This window comes from Rhododendron vialii, chromosome 5a (genome assembly GCF_030253575.1).
Source record: "Rhododendron vialii isolate Sample 1 chromosome 5a, ASM3025357v1".
Lineage (NCBI taxonomy): Eukaryota > Viridiplantae > Streptophyta > Magnoliopsida > Ericales > Ericaceae > Rhododendron > Rhododendron vialii.
The window spans coordinates 33073268-33100967 of record NC_080561.1 but is presented as its reverse complement, the minus strand read 5'-3'; the positions used below and the strand labels follow the sequence as shown (position 1 = coordinate 33100967).

Below are 27700 nucleotides of genomic sequence, written 5' to 3'. Positions count from 1 at the left end.
TAATCCACACCAGAAGATACTCTTCTACGCGGATTGCAAACTTTGAATGCATCAAACGGCTCTGCTCCGACTTCAAAAACCCGTTCCCAGTAAACAAGACTGCCATTATTTCCGTCCCTTTTGATCGACCAGCTCTCTCTTCGACGGACTCTCGCACAACCCCTCTCCGCTCAGATTCCATTCCTCACAAAATACGATCTACTATAAGGGTACGCAAATCTCTCTCTCTCTCTCTCTCTCTCTCAAAAGTAGAATGTAGAGTTTTTGTTTTCCTCCGTAATTTGCATTGTTGCGCACACGTATTCTTCGATTGTTTATGCGTGGTTTCAGTTATTGGGTTCCAGAATCACGTATTTTTAGGGTTCAATCGCTCCGTACGGATTTGGAATTGAAATGGGTTGTTAGTGATTGAGTTTGAGATCTAATCAGATACCCCCAATTATGGCTCCTGAATCTACTGTGAATCTTGCTGGTGGGTCTGTAGCTGATGAAACGAAACCCTCCCTGAAGATTCGGCCTTTGAGGGGGGAGGAGGCAACGGCGGAAGTAATGGGTTCGGACGTGCGTGTCGACGGGGTTGGTGGTCACGGGGGTGTAGGGATTGCATCTATGAATGGTGAGGGAATTGGGGTCAAGTCTCGGCTTCTAATACTGAAACCAGGGCTGAAGGTACTTTTGAGGAACCTGTGGGGCCATTGAGTGAACAAACCCTTGTTGTTGTTGCAGAGGAAGTTGCCATGAAGGAAAATGAGAAGGGGGGTTTGGATAGAAGTGATCCTTTGGATGGTGGAGGTGGTGATGCCACTGGAGCAAGTTTTTTTCTAGAAGCTCAGAATTCTGCAATTGAGGCAGAGTTGGGAATTTCTATTGCGAATTCAGGATCGCTGTGTGAACCGGTCCAAGTAGTTGTTGTAGAGAGAGTTAGGGTTAGTCTTGGTGAGGAGATTTTGGAGAGGGAATCAGTTAACAAGGGTGTGGAGAAAGGTATGAAGCCTGTCGAGGAAAGAGGGTGGTGTGCTGGATCAGTTGAATAAGTGTCAGCGGTGGTGTTTCGAAGATGGAGTATGAAATCCTGGAATTGAAGATGCAGTTATATGTTGTTAGATCATGGTGCTTAAATGTTAGTGTGTTCCGTGTCCAATATGTGCATTGTGTTAGCATCATCGTGTTTTTAGTGTTCTTTGTGCAAGTACCAAGTTTTCTTGTGTTTTTTTCTCTATTTCTGTCTAAAGTTTTTGCAAAATTGTATCATGTACAGAGGCAGTTTTGACTATTTGATTCTAGGTTAAGGGAAATAGAAATAGAAATCCATATGTTTGATCAGAAACAACTAGCAACAACACATTGAATCAAAATCTACTCTGATAAGTCAAGCATAGTTCTAGATCATACATTCCATCAAGTAGGATTACACATTCATATATGGTTTAATAACACTGTAATCCACATCTATGACGTTTGGTGTAATGCTCGCAAGGCTCATGGACCATCCCAGCCAGTCAAAGCGCCTGTGTAAATGAGTCTTTATAGTTTTACAACAATATGTCCCTTCTGATCAGATTGTTGGATTGCACAAGACCACAAAAGTTTAATATGCCTCAATTTGACGGCTCATCTAGCTAGCAGTTGGAAAGTTGTACCTGAAGCGAATTTGAAGAGTTAATTGATGGAAATATGGGATCATCCCAGTTAGTAGCATATTATCAGAGCTGATTACTAAAATATTATGACACTAACAAAATGAACATATAAATTCCCCCTTTTGGTAATATTTGTATTCGAGAAACTTAAATCATTTCTTTTGAACTAAATACTTTTTCAATGGGCCTAGAGGTGCAGTTATCTCAGTAGTCTTAAAATAGGGATAAAAAAGCTCAAAATCATCTCATCATTGACTTCATCAAATAGAATGTTTAATTGGGTTCTCTAATTTATGCTTTTGGTTATCTTGATTGCATAATTTCAAGGTAAGATTTCATCTGCTTAAGTGGAACTCGATATTCAAGAGTTCATCTATGTATAAACGTAATCTTTGGATTGAAACTTTGTGACTTTTTTGTTATATTTCCGAGTGAAAATGTGGAACTGAAATTCGTAGGGCCAACCCTGCTCACCATCCAGAACAGTCATAAATATTCATATGATGATGCCCAATACATACGCTGAGTTGTGAGATCACTGTACGGTTCTGTGGAAAGATGATGGGTGAAGATCTTGGCATTGAAGCCAAAGAGGCCGCAGTGCGTGAGGTCGCCAAGCTCTTGCCCCTTCCCGAACTCTTGCAATCCATTGCATCAATCAAGGCCGACTACATTACTCGTCAACAGGTTCCCATTTCAAAACAATCTCTTTTGAATCCTATATGGCTATATACACATTCGATTCTGATCTGAGCGATTCTTTAATATTGTTCTGCTTGTGCTACAATTCATGTTGATTGGGTTGTTTGTGTTCATCTTTGCTAGCATCATTCTTACTAGTGTCGGATAGATTTTTTCGTTTCTTCGTATTCAGAATATATTTGAGTTTTTGTTTGAATTGGACTTGATCTGCATTAGTATTTGTTGCTATAGGATTTTGCTCGTTGTCTGTAGATGCTCTTTTGCTTTTGAATTTGCCACGCTCGACATTTCATCGGTGTCTTCTTTTTTTGGTTGTAAATATGATGATGAATATGATCATCCCTCCTAGCAACCGCCTTGCAAAAGTGTTAATTTCGGGCATTGCCAACTGGAAGCAAGTGAATAGAAATTGTGATTAGGAATTTTTGGGTTGGTCAGGAGCACAGTCTCTTTTTTCCACTTGTTGAGACTTAGAATCCTTTGGTTCTTTAGTACTCCATCCGTCCCATAATGTTAGATACTTTCGGGAGTGTGTACCATATTGTAATTGCCTATATCTTTCCATTTATAATGTTTTATGTGATTTTCAAAACTTTGTTTAATAAAACTAATTGAACTCTATCAAATGCGATCAATTATGCATTGAAAGATTTTCCCATAGGGCTGGAATAGTGAAAGTATCTACCTATTTGGGATGGGGGGAGCACTTTGCAATAGGTTTTTTGTACGTATATCATCTTTAAGGATAGTCGGATTGTTGATATCTATGTTACATGAACTGAGGTACGGTTACTGGGTGTGTTTGTGTTCAGATTTCTATAATTCTTGTTTAAATACAAAGGGACACGACGGTTTATTCATCTTTCTTGTAATTTTTTTTCTTGTCTTGGTTAAAATCTTATTCAGTATATCCCATAGATCTTTTTATGTATAGTACGGGTTTTATGCATAGATTCATTGTAAACTTGTTATGCAAATGTGCTCGCTCTATGAATATAAAACTAATCATGTAAGCCACACCTGAGATACCATCATTTGTGTGTTGAGGGTCAGACATGGGTAGTTTATGATACACAGTTTTCGGTAGAACTCAACTCAAAAGCTAGCTGTTGAAGTGAGGGTGCCCTCACACTTATCTACTTCATATTACTTCGGTACCCAGGCGATGTGGGACTTTGCTTCACAATTTATACATTAAGAAGAGTCCGTGTAACATAAGCTGCTCATAGTATACTTCTGGGCATGCTGCTTGTTCTTATTGTTGCTCAATTCAACTTTTGACCTTGGGATTATTTGTTGTTTATGTATATGTTAGTCCGATGTGTACTGAGTATTCTAGTTCGTCAATAAGTTTGCTGTAAAACCTTCTGTGAAACGTTGAATAAGTTTTGAAAGAAGATTGAATTCAAGTATCTTCAAGTGCGGGTTTTGATAATTTGTTGTTTATTTGGAAAACTGACTTTGTAAATTTTGCACTAGTACATAATGCATCCTAGGTACGGTATTACCTAACATAGTTGATTCAGAGAACTATTTTGATGCTCGAGGATTATCTTCACGACAAACCTTAGTCACATAATCTTTTAGTAGGGCCTCGGCTGCTGTTCTCAGTCCTTGGTTTGTACTTGAGCTTTCAATCATCGCTCTCTATTGAATATTAATTGCTTGGAATGTTTCTGAAGGACTCCTTTACCCTCCCGCGCCCGCTCCCGCTCAGGTATAGACTCTATTTAACTGCCTTCTCTATGCTCTAGGGCTTTAGAAGTTTTAGGTCCCTCATGTTTGTGAGATAAGGGTGTGTAGCTCCCTTGAGGCATGCCCTTGTGGTGTCAGGAGGTTCGGTTTATGTACGAGATAGGTGTTTTTTATTCTTTCTCCAGATTGAGGCTACCTTTATTTTCTCTGAACGGTGAGAACAGTTCTTTTCTTTTATTTAATTTACTTGTAAGGGTCTCTTTTCCGCTTTATTTTTTGTAAAAGGGATATTGGGGTGCTGACTTGTATGTTGAGTAGGAAAAGCATGTATGTTGTTTGTAACTGTAAAGTCTTAGGGATAATTGAAGTATTTTTTTGCTCGACCCTTTCAGATAAAGGCTTTTGCATTATGCTTCTGCATGGCTTTATTGCTGCCACTTGACTTTGCCTCTAGGGAGCTCTTTGCTCATATTGTCGCTATCCCTGCAAGAAATCGGTTGTTTAAGGAATGTTTGATGATTATGCTTTTGTTGAACATGCATAAGTACGCTTTTTTAGCATATACATCATGTGTCAATGAGCCAGGGGCGATTCCGTTGAGTTGATTATGGGGTCAAGTGAACCCATAGCACCAGTAAAAACCTCTAGTTATACATAATATTATGTGGGTATGGTGGGTAATTGGTTGCTTTGACGCTGTTGGTTAGCTTAAAAAATCTCAAAATTTGGCACATGGGCTCAGCTGGTAACTGTGGGAGAGTAATTCGCGAGACTCGAAATGATAAATGGGCGTTGTTTTAATTGTCTCCTCAACATATTGTCATTGGGTGCTTGTCAAACGTAATGCACAGACAATCTCATGTAGTTCTGTCCTATGTTAAAGTAAATGGGTATTCCATTTTCACTGGAAGTTGATTATGCTAATTTTCCTTTTCAATTATATGTTAACAGCTCAACTTTTGTTTAACCTTTTTTTTTAGGCACTTTTCTTTCATAATTCTAAAACAAAATCTTATCTGCCGAAACTTTAATGCTGAAAATTTTCTCTATCTTGAAGCCTACTGAAAACTCTGATGCCATTGAAAGATATTTCTAGAGTCGCCCATTGCAATGAGCCAATCCTTGTCCTTTGTTATATTTTTTAGTTTGCCATTCATGGCGATGGGTTGCTGGTACCTTTGGTCCGTGAACATTAGTTTTTTCCTGCTTCCATGGATTCTGGTGAACCTTTCTGCTTATTCCTATGCATCTCTATTTTATTTTATAAAGGCATTACATTCGGTGTGTTATGTGGACATTGTGCCAGAACATTTAGGATGGGTACTGAATTTTTCCGTGTGCTGTAATGCTAGGCCAATGACGCACAACTCAGTACAATGGTGGCAGAACAGGTACTTTTAGTTTTTATTAAAACCAAATGTGGACTCTGTTTTCCACTTGCTTAATCCGTCTATAAAATGGCTTCTGGAGCTTTAGAAACTTTAACGTAGTAACTTTCATTATCTGATATGTGTTATTTTTTTGTTCTGGGCTGCAGGTTGAACAGGCACAAGCTGGGCTAGAATCACTTTCCTTATCTGAAAAGACAATAAATCATCTTCGTGAGAACTTTGTTTCAATTGAAAAGTATGCTTTTTGTTTAGGCAATTTAGTTCAATTTACTAACTTCTGAGAGGATTTTAGTAAGTTTTTTCTTCTTCCTATATTGGCTTGCATCATGCAAAATGACATCATATCTGGTTGCTTGCCATGGACCAGGCTGTGTCAAGAATGCCAAACATTAATTGAAAATCATGATCAGATAAAGATTCTCAGCAATGCAAGGAATAACTTGAACACAACTCTGAAGGTACGAATTGTCACTTACCTTTTGAACGCAAGAATTATACTCATAGTTGATAGTTCCCACACGTGCTTCTTTATGTAGGATAAGGACATACTTTTTTATTGTCAAACTATCTGCTAGATGCTTAGATTCTGCCAATACGGTAACATTGATTAGCTGCTTGACATGTCAAAAATCCTAAATCCTTTGAAGGGAGGGGGCATTGGATTGGCATGCCATCTTGCTTAGGTTGTTAAGCCTTTTCTAGCAAGTTTGGCGTCCATAAACACTGCAGCCAGATGCTTAGAGTTTAGTGGTATATTTCTTTTTTCGGTTGTTTTTTTTCTGTATAGATTTTTCTTTGACTTGTTGAATTTTTGTAGGATGTGGAAGGGATGATGTCAATTTCTGTTGAAGCGGCTGAGGCACGGGATTCTCTGAGTGATGATAAGGAACTTATTAACACTTATGAGGTAGAGCTACCCTCGTGATAATCAGTTTAGAGCCGAGGAAATCATGGATTTGTCTCATGGAGTATTTATTAGGTCATTAATTTTATCCCGAAATGTTAATAGAGGTTAACAGCTCTTGATGGGAAGCGAAGGTTTGCATTAGCAGCTGCAGGATCTCACAAAGAAGAGGTTGGCAGACTAAGGTCGGAATGTCTTGCTTAAGTTTATTATGGTGCTTATAGTTCTTAACTAAGCTGGTTATGGGCTGTAATTTTCTGATGGTTGGGAAGCTCTATTCCTGTATATTTAGATATGAAAGTTCAAAAACAGTTGTCTCTTAGGATTAGGAACAAACTTGATACTGGCATACTGCACCTTTTCTGCCTCTGTTCTGGTGCCAGATCAGCCATTTTGACCACCGGTTCGATATCCTATTTTGATTTTGGTTTTAGCCTGTGGATCTAGTCATCCATCATAAAGTAGACCTCAGTGCTTGCCCTCAATTTGAATTAGAAGGTGATATTTATGTTTTTGCCAGACCACAGCCCTGAAATATGTTAATGTTGGTTATGACTACTATGAGCCATGTAAACATATAATTTTAAACTTTGTACATGGAATCTTTATTGCTTGTGCGATGTAGAGCAACTTGTTTATAGTTGATTTATAATGTGTAATATGTCTCAGAGAATATTTTGAAGATGTAGATCGTTCTTGGGAGACATTTGAGGGGACATTGTGGGGTCATATTTCCAACTTCTTCAAACTTGCCAAAGAAAGGTATATTCGTTCTTTATCTTGAGAATGTGGAGAAATTTGGTCTTTGATTTATGCATGTGAAGGATGTTCTTTATCCCATACCAGATAAAAAAGAAGAAGAAAGGTTAACCAAATAGTTAAAAAGATAGTAGAACTATCGTTGGGCATAGCTCAAAACCCTCAAGTTTAGATATTTGCAGAGGGGGTAAGTGGTCGGTGTGAGTAGAAGTATTAAGTTTGACTTGTGCTCACATGTAACTGAATGGAAAAAGTTGACATTTTTACTCTGGCATATAAGAGTATCTTCAACCCAATCTTCAACCCAATTATTATTGAGAAGCTTCTACAAACTTTTCTTACTAACATCCTCAAGATGCGTGTTTCTTTTCATAAAGTATTTATTACCGGAGTTCAAAGTAAATTTGTTTTCTCCCTCTCGTTCTACAGACAGAGAAACAGCTATATATTGGCGCAGAAAGATGCAGAGTACCAATATACCCTTGAAGTACACCCTTTGCATGTTACAATTGAACCATTGTTTTAACGTTGTGGTGCTTTGAGTTTTTCTACCATTGTAATCCTACATTAGATCACATGCAACATCGAGTTAGATAAGTTGATGAAGAAATGTTACGAAGCAACCTTTTAACATACTCTAGGTACGATCATCTGCCACAATTTGCAGTGTTTGGCTGCACTTGTTCTGATGTGGTGGCTGGTGATCCGTGATGTTCATTCTTAGAATAGTCACATGCTCAAGTTCTCATCTGATGAAGGCTGGCCGTGGAAAGGGGTTCGGATAAGGATTTTTATTCAATGTCATACCCTTAGTCGCTTGATACAAAATCAGGGATGAGCCTCGTCCAAGCCACATATTAGCATTGTTGTGTCTCCTGGAAAAAGTTTTCTGCAAATTATTTTACAAGAAACAATTCCTCAACTATATAATTAAAAATATCGTTAACGATACGAGTATACGTACATGTAATACTGATACGGCACAACACATAATTTTCAAAAGGACATGACAGGACTGAAGTTTGGAAACTTAGGGTCTGTTTGGAACTTGTGGAATATGTGGAAAGGAAGAGAAAATTATAAAATCTTCTGTTTCCTTAATTGCTTCTTAAAAAAGATAAGGGAAAATTTCAAATTCCAACTCAACTTTTCTCTCAATTTCTCTTCAATTTTTCCTCAAATTTCCTTCTCAACAATTTTTCCCTTTCTTTCCAGAAGTTACAAACAGAGCCTTTAGGACATGACACAACTAAGAAGCACGTCTGTAAAAATACATTGTTTATGTCCGTACAAAGAAATAATGGCTTGCTTTTTACATGTCCAATGTATTTTTTTTTTTTTCCAATTTACATACTCCAAAAGTAGTGTGAGCAACTACGGCTAATCTGTGTTTTTCAAATTTCTTAAGCCAATTGAACATTTCAGATTCAGAATTCATGAAATTAAATTCTAAAGCACAGTGGATGAATAGGTATTAATACATTGTTTGTCATTTTATTGCTGCATCACAGGTGTTATTTTTCCAAATGTCTAATTTGATTCACGTGTGTAAGTGATGCATACACATGTCCCCAAGGTAGAGACAAATAATAGGACTCGTTTGGACACATGGGGAACTGCCTGACAAATATCGTGTTCCAAGATGTTCTCTTAGATCTGCAACATTCAGTCTTTGCTTTTGTCTAATTGTCTGATTCCTTTCTTGCACAGCTCAATTAATAGACTGTTCCCTACCAATTAAAAGAGCTGCCCTTGGCAATGATATGTGACTCTTAAGTTGGAAGACATTTATTATCTGTTTTACTGCTTAAGATAATGTCATAGCCTATTAACTGTCGAGAAAGGAATATGGAAAAAATTGCGTATTTTGTTCTTTTGACTGAGGCTGTGGAAGAACTGATGTTTCCTTTAGGGAAATCTTCATTTGGTGCAGTATGTTTGATTATTCAAAGTGTGCAATTCTAGCAAGGACATAGTACAGTCGATAAATTGGTAATTAGAAAATTGATATACAACTGAAGGGCATCTCTGGCACTATTGCATGGTTTTCATTTGCTAGTTACCTTTCTTTTGGTGTTATATTATCTATGGAAATGCAACTTTTTTTCACATTATGTGATGCATGGCAAAATACTTTGGCTTCATTTTTTTTTTTGCATCAGTTGTCGACTATATCCTCCATAATATTGGCTGTTGTATGATTTGCCATGCTTCCGTGTGCTTACTTTTCACTTTTTGTCTTTTGGCAGCCCACAAACTTTGGTTCGTGCTTTGAGGTATGTTTTGTTTTAATTATGTACAATGTAGTAAGTGTTGATTTTAGTTTACTTGTATGATATAAGCGGTGCTATGCTGTGGGACAAATGAGTTTACCTGTTAATTTCTTAAGTGTTGCGTAAATAGTTGGATGGCCCATAGTCTAATTGCCTCCTATGGTGTAGTTTACCTATGGTGTAGTTTAGCATTACATCTGTGTGAGACGGTGTAGAATGTATTGGGGAGATATTTTTGGTCTTCTTCAGTGTTCGGCTGTTGAGAAGGGTTGAAAATCTGTTACTTGTAGAACATTTGCATGAAAACAAAGAGAGGTGACGGTCGAGGTCTTAACTAGGGTTATGGGCTTGTGGCCGTGGTCCTTCGTCGGACAACTTATGTGGGTTCCACCTCCCAAAAAGTCCAATATATTGTGCTCTAAATTTCTGTATTTTGTAATTCTATTGTTGAGTTTAGCCAACATAGCTTTTATTTTCCCCCATTTTTGCCTACAGGGTTGTTGAAATGCAAGAAGTTCTTGATCAGCAACTTGCGGAGGAAGCGGCTGAGGCTGAAGGAGGTGGAGCAATGGCAACAGTTGTGAATCCTCGCAGAACTTCCAAGTATCTCCTTAAATTAATTTCGTATTTAAGCTTTTTGCTTGACTGGAAGTCTTTGCGCTCACGCGTTTACAATATTAAAGCTAGAAAACCACAAGTATTCTCCATCTAAGGCACAAAAATATCAACCGGGAACATCGAGATTGTATTGCTAGAAACGCAATGGTACAAATTAATTCCTACTTCTAACTTCAAAACCAGCCGTATTTTTTAAGGGGAAAAAGAACTACAAAATATTAATTCAAAATGCCATGTTGAAAAGAAAAAAAATTCGTATTTGTGCATTGAAGCGTGAAATACCAAAAGGGGATCAAAGATTCAAAGAAATGAGTCAAAGAAATGAGTAAAATCCCATTCAAGGGGATAAAGCCCAAACGGTAGAGAGAGAAACTATTCAATATTCTAAATAATCAAAAGCTAACAAATGCAGTGTTCTAAATGGTGGCCGCTAGGCGCTTGGCAGTAGGTCACTGCCACGCCTACACCACTCGGCGGTTCGTTTGGTGGCCAAGGAGCTTTGGCGGAGCTAGGCGGTGCCTAGGGGTCGCTGGAATAGTCAGATCTGGTTCGTATACAGAAATAGAGTATTGTTTGAGGCTGTATTCTTATCGTCGAAGAGCTTCGCCGGTGATCTGGGTGGTCTTGCCGGTGGTGTTCGATGGTCGTCGTAGTAGTCAGAGGTTTGGGTGTGCTTATCGGAGGCGTCTGATAGTGATATGGTCGCGGGTACAGGGACTGATGTCGATTCACAGAGAGAGATTGGGAGAGTGCAGATGCTCTGATTTGTTGGGAAAGTGTGAATGTTTTACTACTTTGTTTTGACTCAGTTGACTATTATATATATAATATGGGGCGGTTTCGGGGACAACTAATTAGACACCTAAAAAAACACCTTATAGTTTCCGATCAAATTTTGATGATCCGAGCCACTCAATGTGATCAGAACGTGATTTTAAGGGTACCTGCGAGAAATTAGCAAAAAAAAAAAAAAACCCAGGAAAGGCTTGATCTGAGCAGTTTTTAGCTTTGATTTAATGAACGGTTCAATTAAAAACTGCTCAAAATAAGCACTTCCCGGTCATTTGCTTTGCTAATTTCTTGCTGGCATCCTTAAAATCACATTCTGCACATATTGAATGGTTCGGATCATAAAAATTTGATCGGGAACTATGAGATTGAGATTTGGGGTGTATTTTTGGGTGTCCCTTGAACCGCCCCGTATATATATAGGCGCCCTTAACTTGCTAAGTTAAGGACCTCATTAGTTTGACATTGTTCCCAACAAATTTTGATAATCCGAACCGTTCAATGTGTTTGAAACGTGATTTTAAGGGTGCACTCAGAAATTGGCAAAAAATAAGACCGAAAAGGGCTTGATCCAAGTAGCTTTTCATAAAAATGCTATAAATGCATTTTTATGAAAAACAGTTCGGATCAAGCCTTTTCCGGTCATATTTTTTGCCAATTTCTTGTGTGTATCCTTAAAATTACGTTTTGCACACATTAAACGGTTCGGATTATCAAAATTTGATCGGGAAAGGGAAAGTCCTTAACAAGTAAAGGGCGCCCTTAGTAGAAGCTTGTTGTGTGTGTGTGTATATTCTCTCAGCATTACCAACCAGCTTTGGATGAGAGTGGGTCTTGTTTTTGGTTCGTGTGTCAGTGTACACGCACATGGGTTGCAAGTAAAGTAGTTGTGTGCAGCTTGGAAAAGTGAACAAGCATCTCCTTTTTTAGTGGGGCATTGCTGTACTCACCTCTTTTTTTCATGGGTATTTTAAAACTAATGGCTATATGGGCCAGAATTTTTTTTTTTAAAAAAAACTTGCTCTGCGGGCGCCTATGCGATCTTGGCGCTTGGCGGTGGGACTTACTTGCTTACCTGATCACTAGAACCATGAGGGAGTGCCAAGCGCCATTTAGAACTGTATAAATGAAAGACCAACTCACCTATTTATAGACACAAGACTCTACTAACACTAAGGACACTAAAATGATACAAAGACCCTTAATTCTGCTACATCATACACCCCTTCTAAAGAAAACAACTTGTCCTCAAGTTGGACAACAAAACACAAGAATCTCAATAAAGAAAATATAAAAGTGATTATTATGCAGGTCCGAATTAGACATGTGGTTGTATTCCTTGATCAACGCGCCACCCTCAACACAACCAATCTTCAATATGAGCTTTTTGTACACATCCACTGCGGCCATACTTAGGTGCCAATAAATCATCCATGTACCATGCCTCTTGTGATGCAGGATGGGATTGTTAAAGGCTGAGTATAACCAAACACAAGAGAAAGGGGCTGTTTTTGGGGCTGTGAATAGTAATTTGTAAGAAGAAGAAGAGAAAGGGTTGGAGTAGGATAGGTCTAGGCATCAAACCCAGAAAACCCAAGGCATCACACCTAGGGGCTCTTTAGCATCACACCAGAGAAAAGATTGCATCACACAATCATAAAAGCTTAAAGCTAAATTTTCATTCATTCAATCATAATTTGCCATAAGGCTTACAATCTTATGTATACCCATTTCAACTTGACTCTAGAACTTCCCAACATGAATAACCTTCAACTAACTTTAGACTCCCAAAGACACATTGAACATAGACTCTTTTACTCTTTAATGACATGAAAAAATCAAATGACTCTTTGATCAACTAATGGACTCTCTGACTGCATTATTGACATGGAAAATCCAAATGACTCTTTGATCAACTAATTGACAGTAAAGACTTTGACTAGAATTTAAAGAGACATTTTAACTTGGCTAGAACCCAAAAGACACTTCTAAGAATTCAACCCATGTCTGGCCAATATCCCGAGTTGGCCCTATTCATCCTACGCGTGCCAAATTAAGGCTTGGGCCTTAGAGCCATCAAGTCCATAAGGCCATAACTTCCAACTATGTAAAATTACCAAATTCCGGTGACCTCTTTGTATGAACCGCATCATCTTGTGAATCAAAATATCATCGTAGTAGCTCATCATACACACTCTTAAGTCGCACCAAGAACTATTCACCTTAGCACGTTGAAAGGTCACAACACTATGCTTAAAACTTGCTTGCTTTAAGACAAAACCCAAAGGGTCAACAAACTGTCCCAAATCATCTTTCCTTTCATTTGGCAACTTCAGGAGTTGTTCAGGCACCACAGCACAAACTTGAACATCTTGCACCAAAGACAATTTACAAGGCATGTTTGGAGAAGAATCACCCAGTTTTGGTTCTATTATGTCCTCTAGAACAGGCGGGACTTCATAAGCAACCTCATTTGTTTTTGGTAACACACTCAATGCAACATCAACTCCATCCCTTTCTTCCACTTCCTCACTTTCTTGCTTAGACACGAGAAACCTTTCCTTTCCTTGACAGGTCAACAAGTCTTCCCTCTTCGCTATCAATGCTGAACTCTTCATTAGGATACTCATCAAAGATGGGCAAAACTAAACACTCATCTTCAATCTTAAAGACACAATCATCTCCAAGAACACCCTCAAGTTCTTGACTTGGATGTTCATCAATGATTGGAACATTAGTATATCACAACTTGGTTCTCTCACCTTGCTGACAAAGAGAGCATCAAGAACAGGCTCACAAGCCTTTTCACCAACTTTCAACTCAAAAAATGGTTCTCCAAGCTTGTAGCATTTGAATATTCCTTTAGGTGACGGATTTCTAGCCTCAAAGGTGCCGATTAAAGGTTCATTTTCAGTTGGGACAGCCCTTAAAGACTTACTCTTGCCAAAACTAGTCAAGGAATCGGCATTGGGATGTTGATGGAATTGTAAGAATTCCTCCGTGATCTTCTTCTTCATCTTATTCTTACCCCATCTCTAATCTTTTCTTTGCCTATTCTTTGTTGACTAACTTTGAGTTGTGTCCACCAATTCGAAGCTCTCCCTTTAAGGCAAGTAGATGCCAACTTCACCTTCTTTTCTTCGGTAACCTAACAATAATCGAAGACACTCTCAATGGTGTTCAACCAACCAACAAACTCTAGTGGGCTTCCACAGAACTTGGGAAGTTCATTATCAACATCGTTCACCGATGTGTATTCAAATCCAGCCAAATTTGCTTTACGCCAATGCGGAGCACCATAACGAATTTCCAATGCAATGGAATCATTCCTTTCGGTTGGACGTTGCAAACGCCGCACCTTGTCATACATGGTAGCAACTTGTTCACTCAACTCTTTAATCTCATTCCGATTTTGATTTGCATTTTCATACTCAAAGCCATCACCATTGTTCACCTCAAATCCTCTACTTGTACTTCCTCATCTACGTCTAGCCCGATAAGCCATTACAATCCCACAATCAACTCCAAACAACAAATCAACCCCAAATAATGAATACCCAGTCAACTCAAGACTCCACACCACCACAAATCACAAGCAATCAACACAAACGGTCCCCAAATGGTACCAAACCCACTATAAATCGAAAGAAATCGCAGCAAACAACAACAAACAAGACAAACCCAGCTAAAATCAAGTCTAAATTTCAGATTCGAGTGCCAAAGAGTAGTTACCCTTACCACTGTTTTTGAGTGCTGAAAGAGGGTTAATCGACAGATTCGACTTGAATTGAAGGCTGTTCGACACTAATCAACAGTTTTGAAGTCAATCGAAGGCTGTTCGAACTATATTTGAGTGATTCGAACACTGTAGGATAAAAGTACTTCGCAAATCTGGGTCACACTTCTGAGTTTTGAAATGGCTGAATTGAGTTCGAAAAGGACTGATTGAGTGCGAATAGGGCTGGGTCAAGCTCGAAATGGTGCGAAATAGGGTGGGTCAAGCTCGAAATGGTGCAAAATAGGGTTTTGGTGGTTCGAAATGGGAAAAACAGCTCTGAAATGTGTCGATCTGTGGATCTTACAGTTCTAAATCGAGTTGTAGGGTCTTGGGTTGTACAGATCTGGAGATATCGAGTGAAATGGTGTCTCGGCGAGAATTTCTGGCGCCGTTTTAAGGTTCTAGTGAAATTTAGGTTTCTGGCTAGTTCTCTGGTGAGATCAACGGTCAGGATCCAGCCTAGAAGCTCTCATACCAAATTATGCAAAACAAAATACCTAAGGGGATCAAAGATTCAAAGAAAGGAAGGCTCTACTAACACGAAGGACACTAAAATGACACAAAGACCCTTAATTCTACTGCATCAGTTGCACAACGAAGATTTCATTGATTTTGAATTTTTTTAATTGTTACCAATTACGACAGCCGATCTAAAGCCCATCAAGAAAGTAATGTAAATAGGAAAGAATGCCTTGTGAGAGAGGTGAAAAGACTCCATGCGTCTTCCAAATTAACAGATTCAACATTCAAAGAAAGTCAAGTAATTTATTTTCTATAAATTGGTTAGTCAAAGCATGACTGATGGTCAAAAGAATGGAAAGAATCGACGCAATAATAAACTTTTACAGGGACTCCATGATGGAATGAAATACAAAAGCAAACAATTTAATTGGTTAATCGTGACAAAAGTGTCTGTCTTACCCGTCAATTAGGCGTGTATGTTCTTCTTGCCTCTCTGTCATTCAATCGACTTCAAAACTTTCAAGAGAGTTTCAGATTACAGAGAGATTAATAACCTAGTAGGATGAATGTGGTATGGAGTTTGGGGCTTAGGATGGTTAGTTACTGGTTACTGACTTTGATATTACTTTGCCAGTGACAGCTAATTAAGTCAGACAATTGAAGTGTATAAAGAATTATGTTTAGGGTTTGTTTTGGAAGTAGCAAAAATCTTCACAGCCTCAATGCTGGTGACACCAAAATGCCTTCTCCCATTATACTTGTATATAATTAGTTGCCTCTTCCAACTAGATTCTCTGTTTTATTCATGGAGCTGTTGAGGATGTATTGTAGATATGTTTTGGGCTTTCCATTAGTCTAAAAGGTATGCATTGATGTGTTGTGTTGGTTTCCTTCTGGCCTGCAGAAAATCGCCTGCTACAAAAGCGTCTTCTCGAAACCTTACACAGCAGAAAGTGGTGGTCCAGGGGAAAGGGTACAAGGATAAATGCTATGAGCAAATACGGAAGACAGTTGAAGGGCGTTTTAACCGACTGCTGTCTGAGGTACATCTTAGTGCATTTTCTCTGTTACGAAGGAATCAGAAATATCTGGATTTGTATATTTTGGTTAACTGATTCTAAAAGTAATTTGTGCATCAGCTTGTAGTTGAGGATCTTACAGCAGCTTTAGAGGAAGCTCGAATGGTACGCACATCTGATCTTTGTGTCCTAACAATCTGAGTATCCTTTAAATCTTTAGAAGCTAAGGAGTTGCCTTGCAGTCAAAGGAACGAAACTGCACTTTATGAGAAGATAGGATATGGAACAGAAAGCTTCAGAAAGCGATGTGTTTTGGTTTGGACATTGGGGTTGGAATGTAATGTTTCCAGAAATTGAAAGGAGAAAATTTTGCAAAGTTTGGTTAATGTAATGGTCATAACCTTGTTTAAGATATCAGATTTTCCATGCTCGTAGGTTGGGACTTTGAGTGCCCACAGCTCAATTCCTTGGATAAGTCCAACGACTTAGTAGCAGTGCGCTATTTAGATAAATACTTCTTCTTGATATCCTAATTTTATTTAGACAAGTACTTCTTCTTCATGTTCGAATGTAGTACGAAAAGAGAAGTATCAAAGCAATTGTTTCATGCCATTTTATAATGCGGGAACGTCTTGAGATTTACATATCCGTATCCTATGTTTAGATGATTTCTTGGAGTAGGAAAAAATGAAAATAAAAAGGATATGAAAAATTATTGTTTATTTTCTAGGAGTAACAAAACGAATGGAAAAATTGTTCCAGGACTTATTTTTCTTCCCAAATTCTTACCCCACCATATAAGAGCAAATAATTTAGCTTCCTCCATAATTTCCCTTTTTTCTTTTTCCCTTGACAAAAGCCATTATAGCCTATGTGAAGTATGATGGGAAAACTAGGTGGTAGTTCTTATTACTAATGTACGGCTTTTGTTGCAAAAAGTTCTTAAAGACCAAAATTGGTGCAACTTGGAGGAGTAGTGTTATTCTAATTCGTCAATGAAAGTAGGATAGATATCTGGGCTCTGTACTTCGCAAATGGAGCTGGTCCACGTGGATCACAGAAGAAATAGAGTCAACTATTCTTCAGTAAAGAGAGACGAGGTGCAGTTTTGGAAGCCTGTCTGAGGCAGGAAAAATTCCACTATCAATGTAGCAGTCTTAAGCTCTTTAGTGCTCTCCACCGTTTACCCATGTACAGCTCGGAGGAGAAATAAAATAAAAAGCAAACCTATTGTGGATTCCTCCACAATGTGTTTCTATTTCTCTGCAGTAGCCTGTTAATTTTGTTAAGGAAACCTTGAGTGTTCGTGGGAGTTTTTTTTCATCTTCTCCAAATATTAAGGATGGGTAACGCTTTGCGGGAGGTCATTTAAACTTCATAATTCAAGCGCACTGCAAAAACCTTTATTTGCGTAAATGTCCAAGATAATTCTGTCCCTCTTTGTGCTTAGAAGTACAATTATTGTGATCTGTTATTGTTATTGGTGTCGAATTTTGGTGAATAGATTATTGCCTGATTCGAATTGGCTTCCGATTTCCTCTTTTTCCCTTCAGATTGGAGAAGAACTTGGAGATATTTATGACTACGTGGCTCCTTGTTTTCCTCCTAGGTTCATCCTCTGCTAAATCTACCATCTTTTACTTTTTTTTTGTTAACTGCTCTTGTAGTTAAAGTTTTCCTAGTTTGTCTTTTGTTAGAACTTGCTCATAGCTCTTATTATAACTGAAATTGAGGGAAATAATGACAAGAATTCTCCACTAGAAATTTATATTGTTAAGTTGATTCTTGTGGTTGCAGATATGAAATATTCCAGTTCCTGGTAAATCTTTATACTGAACGGTTCACTCAATGGCTGAGACTGCTTAGTGATCGGGCAAACGATCTGAAAAATGTCGAGATTTTACAGGTATCATTTGTATATGAAATCTTCTGATATTGAAATATTGCCAACTTTCTTTAAGAATTTCAGCTTTGGCTACTGAACTAATAGCGCTTTGCTCTCTGTGCATGCATAAGAAACTGCATGGGGATGTTGTTAGATTGGTTGATTGACATTTTTTGGCTCAATTTCTAACAGTTTAAGCTTTTGGGACTAGTGATGAGTTAACATACTTAATGCGTTTTTCGTAGCCATATTTGTATAACGGGTGATGGTATCATAATTGAGTGATGCATAATGTGCACTAGTGGCATTATTAATAGTAGATCCACATATTTTTACTGACTACTATGGTAATTTTTTATGTATAAAATGTTCATGGAAGTGTATCAACCATTTAATTTGTAACGTTTTCTTTTTTATTTTTCTATTCCCATGAATTCTGTTTGAACGAAAGTAAGAAAATTCAATGGCATCTGACTACATAATTTGCAAGTATAGTTGGGAAAACAGTAGTAATAGCGCTTTGGATGGTAATTCTTTTTACTGAAGGTGTAAACGATATGTAATGTTATTTTGTTTAAACTTTCTCATGCTGCTTTTCATTTGCGTTTTCATGAGTTTCAGACTTATCGAATTATCCTCTGTTTCATCTTATCTAACTATTTTTCATCTTCTTAATTGTCCTATCTAGTGAGACTTACCTTGCCCATGAGTTTCTCACTCTGTGGGGTACGGAGCTCCATTTTTCTTTGTTTTTTGTTCAAGTTGAACTTTCATTGTGATTACTCTTGTCTACTCGAATTAGGTGACCGGTTGGGTGGTTCAATACCAAGATAATCTGATTGGACTTGGTGTTGATGAGTCCTTAGCTCAAGTTTGTTCCGAGAGTGGTGCAATGGATCCCCTAATGAATGCGTATGTTGAAAGAATGCAAGCTACAACAAGGGTACTTATATTTACTAGTATGACATTGCTCAAACCACATGTTTTTCTCTCTGACTTTTCCTCTCTTTCTGTTCTTAGAAATGGTATTTGAATATCCTCGAGGCTGATAAGGTACAGCCACCAAAGAAAACAGAAGATGGAAAGCTTTATACACCTGCTGCTGTTGATTTGTTTAGGATTCTTGGCGAGCAAGTGCAACTTGTTCGTGAAATCAGCACTGATGTCATGTTATACAGAGTTGCTTTGGCCATTATTCAGGCAAGTTCAGCTTTACATTATAATTTTTAATAACTGATGCTGTCATGTACTTCTGGTCATTTTGTGTCTTCTTTTTCCGTCATATATGGAATGTGGGAGAAGAACTTTCTCAATTCACCACCCTTTGGGTAATCACAAGTATATTGATTTTTATGTCTTAAGTGCACTGAATGGGTAGCTCTTTGTACTGTGTTGTGCTAACAGAAGGATTCGACACGTTGATGGATTGTGAGCATGTGTACGAGGAGTGGTGACTCCAGGAATTTGGTGTGGTGGGGTTGTTAATTTTTTTCTTCCACAAGATGAATAGGATCAAACCAAACTCTACCTAACACAACTGATCTTAAATTACAAAAACTCAATCCTAGTTTGTCTTCGGTTAATTTATTGGATTATCTCCAAAGAGGTATACAAAATAGCTTATGTTGTGTGACGAGAAACCTCTTCAAAGCAGAGTCACTTTGGACCCATCTGTTTATTGTAAACATCAAATGCTTGCAACCATCCACAATCCACATACTGGGTAAAGGTGTTGCAAATGATAGTTTAATAAATGCCCTCTGAATTTACAGTCAATCCCAATAGCAACTTGAAATCTGATATGTTACCCGAATGGAGTATATGAAGATTAATAAAATAGTAAAAGTTCTTTTATTTTTTTTGGAAATAGTAAGAAAATTGACCCCATATGTTCAATGTTACCTACATTCTTATTTAGCTCTAATGCTCAATGGGTTCATGAGAGCTATGTTATTAAAAACTGTTAAATGCATAATAAAGATCAAGTTGTTTCTTGAAATTTGAAGTGACCCCATAGCCAATTCATTTGTTGCCTGAGTGCACATGGGATTTGATTCTCCTTTATCTATTATCCCAGTATTAGGTCATGGCTTCGTAGTGTTAATATGTTTGCTACCCTCCTTTGTGTTCTGAAATGTGGCATGCCATCTATCTTGAGGTCTATCATTTCTTAACAATTTGAAAAGACTAGTAGATCTTTCTTGTCTGTGGCTACAACGTTGCGTACTTCTCTTCTATGCTTTTGTGACACGTAATTATACTTTTTCTCCCATGTCTGTAGTTGTTGATGATTTCTCTTGGATTTATGATTTTTGGCTCACAAATCTTTTATCAACTTCACCTTCTTGGCATGAAGATCATCTATAATCTTACGTTGCCCCAGCTGTCTTTAAATTATGCAACTATTGGGTTTTGACACTTGCCTCAATGTTTTTACAATCTTGAGGTTTGTTTTTCCACAATTGTTGAGAATAATTGTTTTGTACTTTTGTTTGCCATAGGGCCATAGCATCAATGGGTTGCAACTAATATACCTATTTAATTTGTTTGATGAAGTTAAGATATTCAAGCTATTATGGAAGATGTTTTTTAGTGGATGAAACTACGAGAGGAGATAATGCCAAATTAGAAACTTGAATAAATGCATTGGAGCCAAAAGGGAGTAGGAATAAAACTGAGATGAAATAGTTTTAGTAATAATACAAGTTTTAATAGTGAAAGCATAGTTATCAAAGGCGCGCCTAGGCGCAAGGCGAGGCGAGGCGACTTGAAAAAGGTGAGCAAAGAGCGCAAAAAAGCGACAAGGCGAGAAAAGCGACCAGGCACAAAAAAGCGCGGTTATTTCAAGTCAATCGAAAAGCGCGGTTTCTTTCAAAAAAGCAAGCTTTTTTCAAAAAGCGCACATAACACATTTATTTTCAGAAATAATTATTTTTTCGCATAATTGCGCCTCTCTTGAAAAAGGCGCGCGCCTCTCACCTCAGGCCCTACAGAACTTTGCGCCTCGGTGTGCCTTTTGCCCTTGACAACTATGAGTGAAAGAGGGCAGCTTCAAAACCGTGAAACCTTGAAATATAAATAGTGAACATTTTCTTTAACAAGGCGTCGATTGTTAACATGGATGATGAGATTGTAGACCAGGTAACTCAAAATCAAAATATGTTTGCTTATGTTGTGAAGGTGCTTCTAGAGTATTATGCAATCAACACATACCCCACCACATATTGGGAGGTTTTTCCATAGAACAACTATGACACCAGTGGTGTTTGTACAAGATAGAATGCTGGACAAATAAAGACGACAAATAAAATAAAATGAGTGTAGCTCAAATGAGGATGTTAAGGTGCATGTGTGGTACGATGAGGAGAGATCATTTTGAACTTTTCTCCTTTGTCAATGACATGGGAAGCACTAATTGAGGATAAGTTGAGAAAATAGACCATAGTTGTTTGGTCACGACCAAAGAAGACCATGTAAATGTAAAGGAAAACCTGATTGTGGAAAGTGCCAAGCAGGGGAGGGGGCAACCTGACCTGGGATATTTTTTGGATCTTGGCCATGACAGAGCAGAATGGTGAAAAGGCATGTAGCTACCCCAGTTGATTGACACCCAAAGCTTTTATGGTTTGCTGTATTCATGTTATTTTGTAGCTATCCTTTCTTTATTTCTCTCATTTTCAATTTCCACTGGAGTAAAAATTATACCATTATGGAGGTACAAAAATATTTGTGCTTGACACCGCTTTTGTGGATTCAGGTATGTAGTAGGAATACTTCTAAAACCATGTTGTACTAGGGTTTTGCTCTAGTACATGAAATACATCCCAAAATTTTGCTCTTGAGTTTTGTTGTACCCCAATATATACCCAATCCATATAATCCATAATAGTAATTTATTTTATGTGGAGAAGAAGCTAACTTGATGAGAGGTTTGCTTTTATTAGAATGCTTGTAGGATTAAGATTTTGATCTATAGATTCACTATAGATTCTTAGTCACATAAATTATTCAACAATTTCTTTTATTTTATGCACATATATTACATGTGATACATTCCTCGCAAGATAGAAATAAATTTGTTGTAGTTGCTGTACTCTTTTTGTACTATATTGTAGCCGTACCCATACTAGTGCTTCATACGGAATAAAAAATTGTAAATGTATTCGAGTTGCTGTTAATATATGACTCCCTGTATTAGTGGTCCCGAGATATTTATCTAGAATTTTCACAGTACATGTAACATATTTATGCAGAAAATTAAGCTGATCGGAGATTAACTGTAACAACCCCGTGCTAGCTAACGTGCTAACCCTTAGTCTAATCACGTAGGTTTGGGGGGAAACGATGTTTGGGAGGTGTTATTCAGTGGTTTGGGGATTTAGTGGGTTGGGCACTTGGGCTTATGAGATGGTGGGTTAGGCTAACTCATTATCTCTAATTGGGCATTTTTTTTTTATTCTATTGGGCTTAAAAAGAGTCCTCCTCAAACCCAAATAGTGAAAATATTGGAGTGTCCCTAAAAATTGTAATTTTTGGGATGCCCATGGGGGCCGGCCCTGAATATATCTATCATGGGCTATGCCAGCTGAAGTTTTAAACCATCATAGCATTGACAATATTTCCAGTTCCTTGTCATAAAATGGTGCAATGACTCTATTTCTTTGAGTGCTTTACCTGAGAAAAGTTGACATGGTTTACAATCATTTGTCTGGTGGTGGTTGTTATGATTGAAAATCTGTTCAATATTGCATCTCTTTAGGTGATGATTGATTTTCAAGCAGCTGAAAGGAAGAGACTTGAAGAGCCAGCCTCTGAAATAGGTCTAGAGCCATTATGTGCAATGGTATGCATGCTCATATGTTTTGTTCTTTTTTCCTTGAGTTACGGTCATGCTATAGTTCACTAGTAACATCACACATCAACAGATTAACAACAATTTACGCTGCTATGATCTTGCCATGGAGTTAAGTAACAGCACTCTTGAAGCTCTTCCACAGAGCTATGCTGAACAGGTGATTTTATCTTAAAAGTGATATTTTTGTAACATTGGTTTGCTGCATCTCGCATTCTTTTCCTTTATCTCTTGCTAGAACATTGCTGAGACTTCTGCCCACCTTACTTGTTGTTTCTGATGTACTTCTTAAGATAATTCATTCATTAATGAAGGATAACTTGTGTTCGTTGTGTTGGAATGAAAATGAGCAAGAGATTGTGTTTAGGAATTCACTTCTCTAAGAACTGACATAATGATTGGATCTTGTGCGCTGGATATGCGTTGCGTATCTCTCCCGCAAGGCAGCTTTGTCTTTCTATCTTCAAAATCAAATAGTTATGCTATGGGCCTGTGAACACAGTTTTTCTATGCTATTTCTTTAATCATTTATATTGATTTTTCATTAGCTACAGAAATTACCTTTTGTTTTCTTTGTGTGCATTCTAACGGGGTCTATGAAATGGGTTTGAGATTTTCCATAAAGAAAGGAGAAGTATAGTACAAAATATGTTGAGTCTTTTACTTTCTCATCCCCACTTTAATTTGACAAAGTATGTTATTAGATTTAGGCTAAGAAACACAGATATGGACACGGTACTTGAATACGACACCACACGGACATGCTTTGTAAAAAAGTAGGACACATACATGTTGAGGATAAGCTGTCTTGTTTGTATTTAAAGAATATTGCTATGTATCTATCACCATAAGTTTATGTCTGACATTATTAAATTAAGATAAGGTACAAGAAGTTATGGAAAATTCTTGATGAACATGGTACTCAAGAAAATCTTTAAAAATGTAGCGCATGGACACGGCTTGGAAATGCAAAATCATCTTCCTAATATTCTAAAATTTTGATTTCTCTACAAACTTTGAGTGAACTTCAAGTATGTTCACTTTGTAGTAGATAGTGATGTCAAAGTTCAAAATTTTTACAATTACGCATTTGCAGGTTATTAAGAAGCATCAATTACATGCCAATTTTTAGTCATAGATGCCTAAAAAGTGTTGTAACACAAAAAGATTGTTGGACATATGTCGGACTTAAGAATTTTTATTTCATAGTCATGGGCACGAAAAAAGAGGATTGGAGATGTGGCGGAATGACACGGATACTTATCTGTCTTTGAAGCATCCATTTTTTAGGTTTTAGGCATTAAATAGTGTGGATCCTGGTGTGATCTGTTTTGGAATTGATTTATTTATTTATCCCCAGATTAATTTTGAAGACACTTGCAAAGGTTTCCTAGAAGTTGCAAAGGTAAGTTGAATTTTACACCATCCAACCTTCAGACAACGCTGCGTGGTGCATGCTATGTTTTCTAGTACTCTATTCTGTAACCAGCTAATTGCGTGCACAACATTATGTTCTTGCTTTCACTCCCATCTCTTTGATGGCAATGCTGAACCTACAAAATGATCTAGTCAATGTCCTTGATGGTAGGAAACTGTGCATCAAACTGTTAGTGTCATCTTTGAAGATCCAGGAGTTCAGGAATTACTCGTCAAGCTTTATCACAAAGGTAAATAAACATCAACACACTACATTTCTCTCTGATGCAATAAATAAATATTACCACTGCACTTTTTTTTCTCTCAACTTCTCGAATATTACATCTTCAAGTTACTGGAATCGGCTAAACACATCGTGGTCATTGTGTAAACTGATTTAGTGATGACGTAGGCTCAGCCTCTTGGGCTGACTTTAGGTGGGCCCCCCTTAAGTGCAATGGAGGTCACCAACCTAGGCCGTGGGCTTCTTGAGGGCCCATAGACCTGGAATTATGGCCATTTTTGAAAGGCTTAATTCCTGTTTTTGTAATTTGTGCATTGTATATACATGTTAACACCTATTTAAGACCAACATAGTGGCTGGTGGGCTGGTGGTAGGCAATCGATTTTTAATTTTGTAGTTGCTTAGCTTCCAGTTACAATAGAAATTCAATTTTGTGGTTCTGAAGTGTTATTTTACACGAAAACAAAAACAAAAATATATGCGTCTGTCTTGGGGGGATGAGTCACCTTTTTTATTTCTCCACCATAACAGAAGTTATGTTGTGTCTGAGTTGGATTTTATCTGCTGTATCGCCCAGAATGGTGTGAAGCGCAGGTTACGGAGTACTTAGTTGCAACATTCGGTGATTATTTTACAGATATTAAAATGTGAGTTTATCTTCTTAATTCATACGTTGTTGAATATTGTCTGATGTACTGATATGCCAGAATTCCTTGTTCTATTTGTTGCTCCACGAACAAAAGTTTATTTACATTATGTTTGTTTCTGTTGTTTAATCAGGTATATTGAAGAAAGATCATTCAGGCGATTTGTTGAATCTTGTCTGGAAGAAACTGTAGTTATTTATGTTGATCATCTGCTTACCCAGGTTTCGTTTATTTGATATCCTCTAAGCGTGTATTCTCTACTAACAGCCTTTTCCTTTTCAGAACTTTAGTATTAAATAATGCATGTTATTGTAGAAAAATTATATCAAGGAAGAAACTATTGAACGAATGAGACTGGATGAAGAAGTTATCATGGATTTTTTCAGGGAGTACATAACTGTTTCTGTAAGTTCTGTCCTTTGATCGCTGGTAACGTCTACTACCTTGGATTATACAGCCTTGAGTTCATGTGGGTTGTATTATTCAAGCTTTTTAGGTTCCACAAATTTTAATTTGTGTAATGTGGCTTATTCTACAGAAAGTTGAAAACAGAGTGAGCATCTTGAGTGACTTGAGAGAGCTTGCTTCAGCTGAGAGTTTGGATACTTTCACCCTCATTTACACAAATATCCTTGAACATCAACCTGATTGCCCGGTAAGAACTATTGGACAATGTTTTGTGACGGGAACACATTCCTTTGGTGTCATATTGCGAATTAAAGCATTGACGGTTTGCTATTTCCGTGCCTACTATAATATCAAGTCATCATTCCTCTTTCATTTTCTTTTTCGGGTTTTTTTTGACTTGATATCATGCCTTGAATCTTTTCTGTTAGTATTGGGCTTTTCCCTCTTAGGTTTTGGGCCCTTTTGTTGGGGCCAGTTTCTTTTTGGGTGTTTGTTGGTGTCCTGTCAACATTTGGGTGTTTTTTCTTATCTTGTTTTTTTTTAAAGAGGTGAGGTGTAGTGATAAATGAGGTACTATAGGGGTTTCTGTTTTGCATCATTTCTTTAAAATGGTATGGAAACCTTCCTTTGCTGATAGAATAAAATAAAATCTTTAGCCTCTTGTGGATACCTGGGTTTGTATTATTATCATTAACGTATATTTATTTTGTTCGCTACTCTCTTTGTTTCGTTTCTTGTAATTGCAGCCTGAGGTGGTTGAAAAACTTGTGGGTCTGCGAGAAGGCATACCACGGAAGGATGCAAAAGAGGTATGTATATTTCCCGTCTACCATTTTTGGATTCACACCATTTCTAAACATGAAATTCGCATGAAACCAACTAAATAATGTTGTAGGACTTTCTGGGGACACCTTGGTTTTTGTTCTATCCCAGCCAATTATCTTTGCCACGGTCTCTTCTAAAATGCGATCAGTGTAGCTTCAAAAAAGTCATATAATAGTAGATTACATTTTTTGCTTGTTTTTGAAGAATGAAATTTTCTCTATATCCAACAGGTTGTACAAGAGTGTAAAGAGATTTATGAGCATTCACTTGTTGATGGGAACCCCCCAAAGGCTGGTTTTGTTTTTCCCAGGGTGAAGTGCCTTGCTCAGTCCAAGGGTTCTTTGTGGCGAAAATTGACCTAGTTTTGGTTTAAATGTCATGCCTCCACGAGTAGCTGCTTTGGCCGTCGCTTATATGCATTTGCGGTGCCCTAGGTGTACAAAATCGAATAATTTTCTTTATATTTATGTCCATTTATTATATTTGTTGTAAGGCTATCTTCTAGTGGGTGGTGAATAAATCTAGAAATAGTTTGTTTTTTTCCTGGCCTTGTCACCTTTTTCTCACAGGCACAATTTGTATGTAAACTCGGGGTGTCCTTAGAGTTTTTTTTTTTTTAAATAGTCGGTGTTTTTTCTAGTCGTGTTTTGAATTTTGTCAGATTTGCTTTAATCTTTTTCGATTAATCATTCGACTTGACTGTCTTGATAAGTAGAATTTAAAAGTAAAAATTATCACTAAAATTCGCATAAAATTACCTTAAGACAAAAGGAAGACAAGAAATAAGACAAATTTTCAGTATATTTTTAGATGGTTATTTAAAAATTAAACATATTTATAATTTAAGGAAAAAATTGTATAATTTTTAGTTTTCAAATGATTGTTCTAATAATATCTTAAGACAATTAAAATTTTATACTAGATTTCTAATCGAACCTCATTTTTTTAGGTTGTCCGCTCTCCAATTGTTCGTAAAAAGGCAAAAAGTAGGTGTATATAGCTTAAAGTAATATGAATTTGTAACATAGTAAGTATTATTTTAAGTTGTATATAAAATTTGTTTCTTTGGTAAATACAACTTTTTGGGTAATAAATTTTTAAAATCATCTCGTTTTAAGTATATCCACCCTATTTTTTGTGAGTGATTTTGATCTAAGGGTTGTAATGATCTACTTTTCAATGCAAGGGTCAGTATTTAAAAGGAGCATTGTGCTTTTATACCACTAGGAAGCATTGTAGAAGTTTTGCACCTACGGACTTACGGAGAATGTGCTTGCCCTTTTGGAGAATTAGAAGATCAAAACGACAACACCAAAAAAAGAAAAAGAAAAAAGGACATAGGAGGAGCGCATTAGTTTTGAAAGCGCCTTGCTGGTTATAAATACGCTGCGCA

General features: G+C 37.4%; 1 protein-coding gene across 2 annotated transcripts; it reads left to right on the top strand.

The window, feature by feature from the left end:
• LOC131327235 (exocyst complex component SEC6) lies at positions 1-26946 on the top strand. 2 transcript variants are annotated; one of them, XM_058360287.1, is made up of 26 exons: positions 1-209; positions 2099-2327; positions 5390-5428; positions 5575-5663; positions 5796-5886; positions 6246-6335; positions 6438-6517; positions 7002-7094; positions 9341-9367; positions 9860-9967; positions 15916-16054; positions 16151-16195; positions 17584-17639; positions 17828-17936; positions 18718-18858; positions 18936-19115; positions 22675-22758; positions 22841-22927; positions 24128-24172; positions 24356-24434; positions 25005-25074; positions 25208-25295; positions 25390-25479; positions 25613-25729; positions 26229-26291; positions 26538-26946. In XM_058360287.1, exons 2-26 carry the CDS (start codon positions 2199-2201, stop codon positions 26667-26669), a joined length of 2271 nt encoding a protein of 756 aa, XP_058216270.1. In that variant the 5' UTR covers positions 1-209; positions 2099-2198; the 3' UTR covers positions 26670-26946. The 2 variants fall into 2 exon arrangements, with proteins under 2 accessions (XP_058216270.1, XP_058216271.1); XM_058360288.1 differs by lacking the exons at positions 1-209; positions 2099-2327; positions 5390-5428 and having other exon boundaries at positions 5579-5638.
• The last annotated feature ends 754 nt before the right edge of the window (positions 26947-27700 follow it).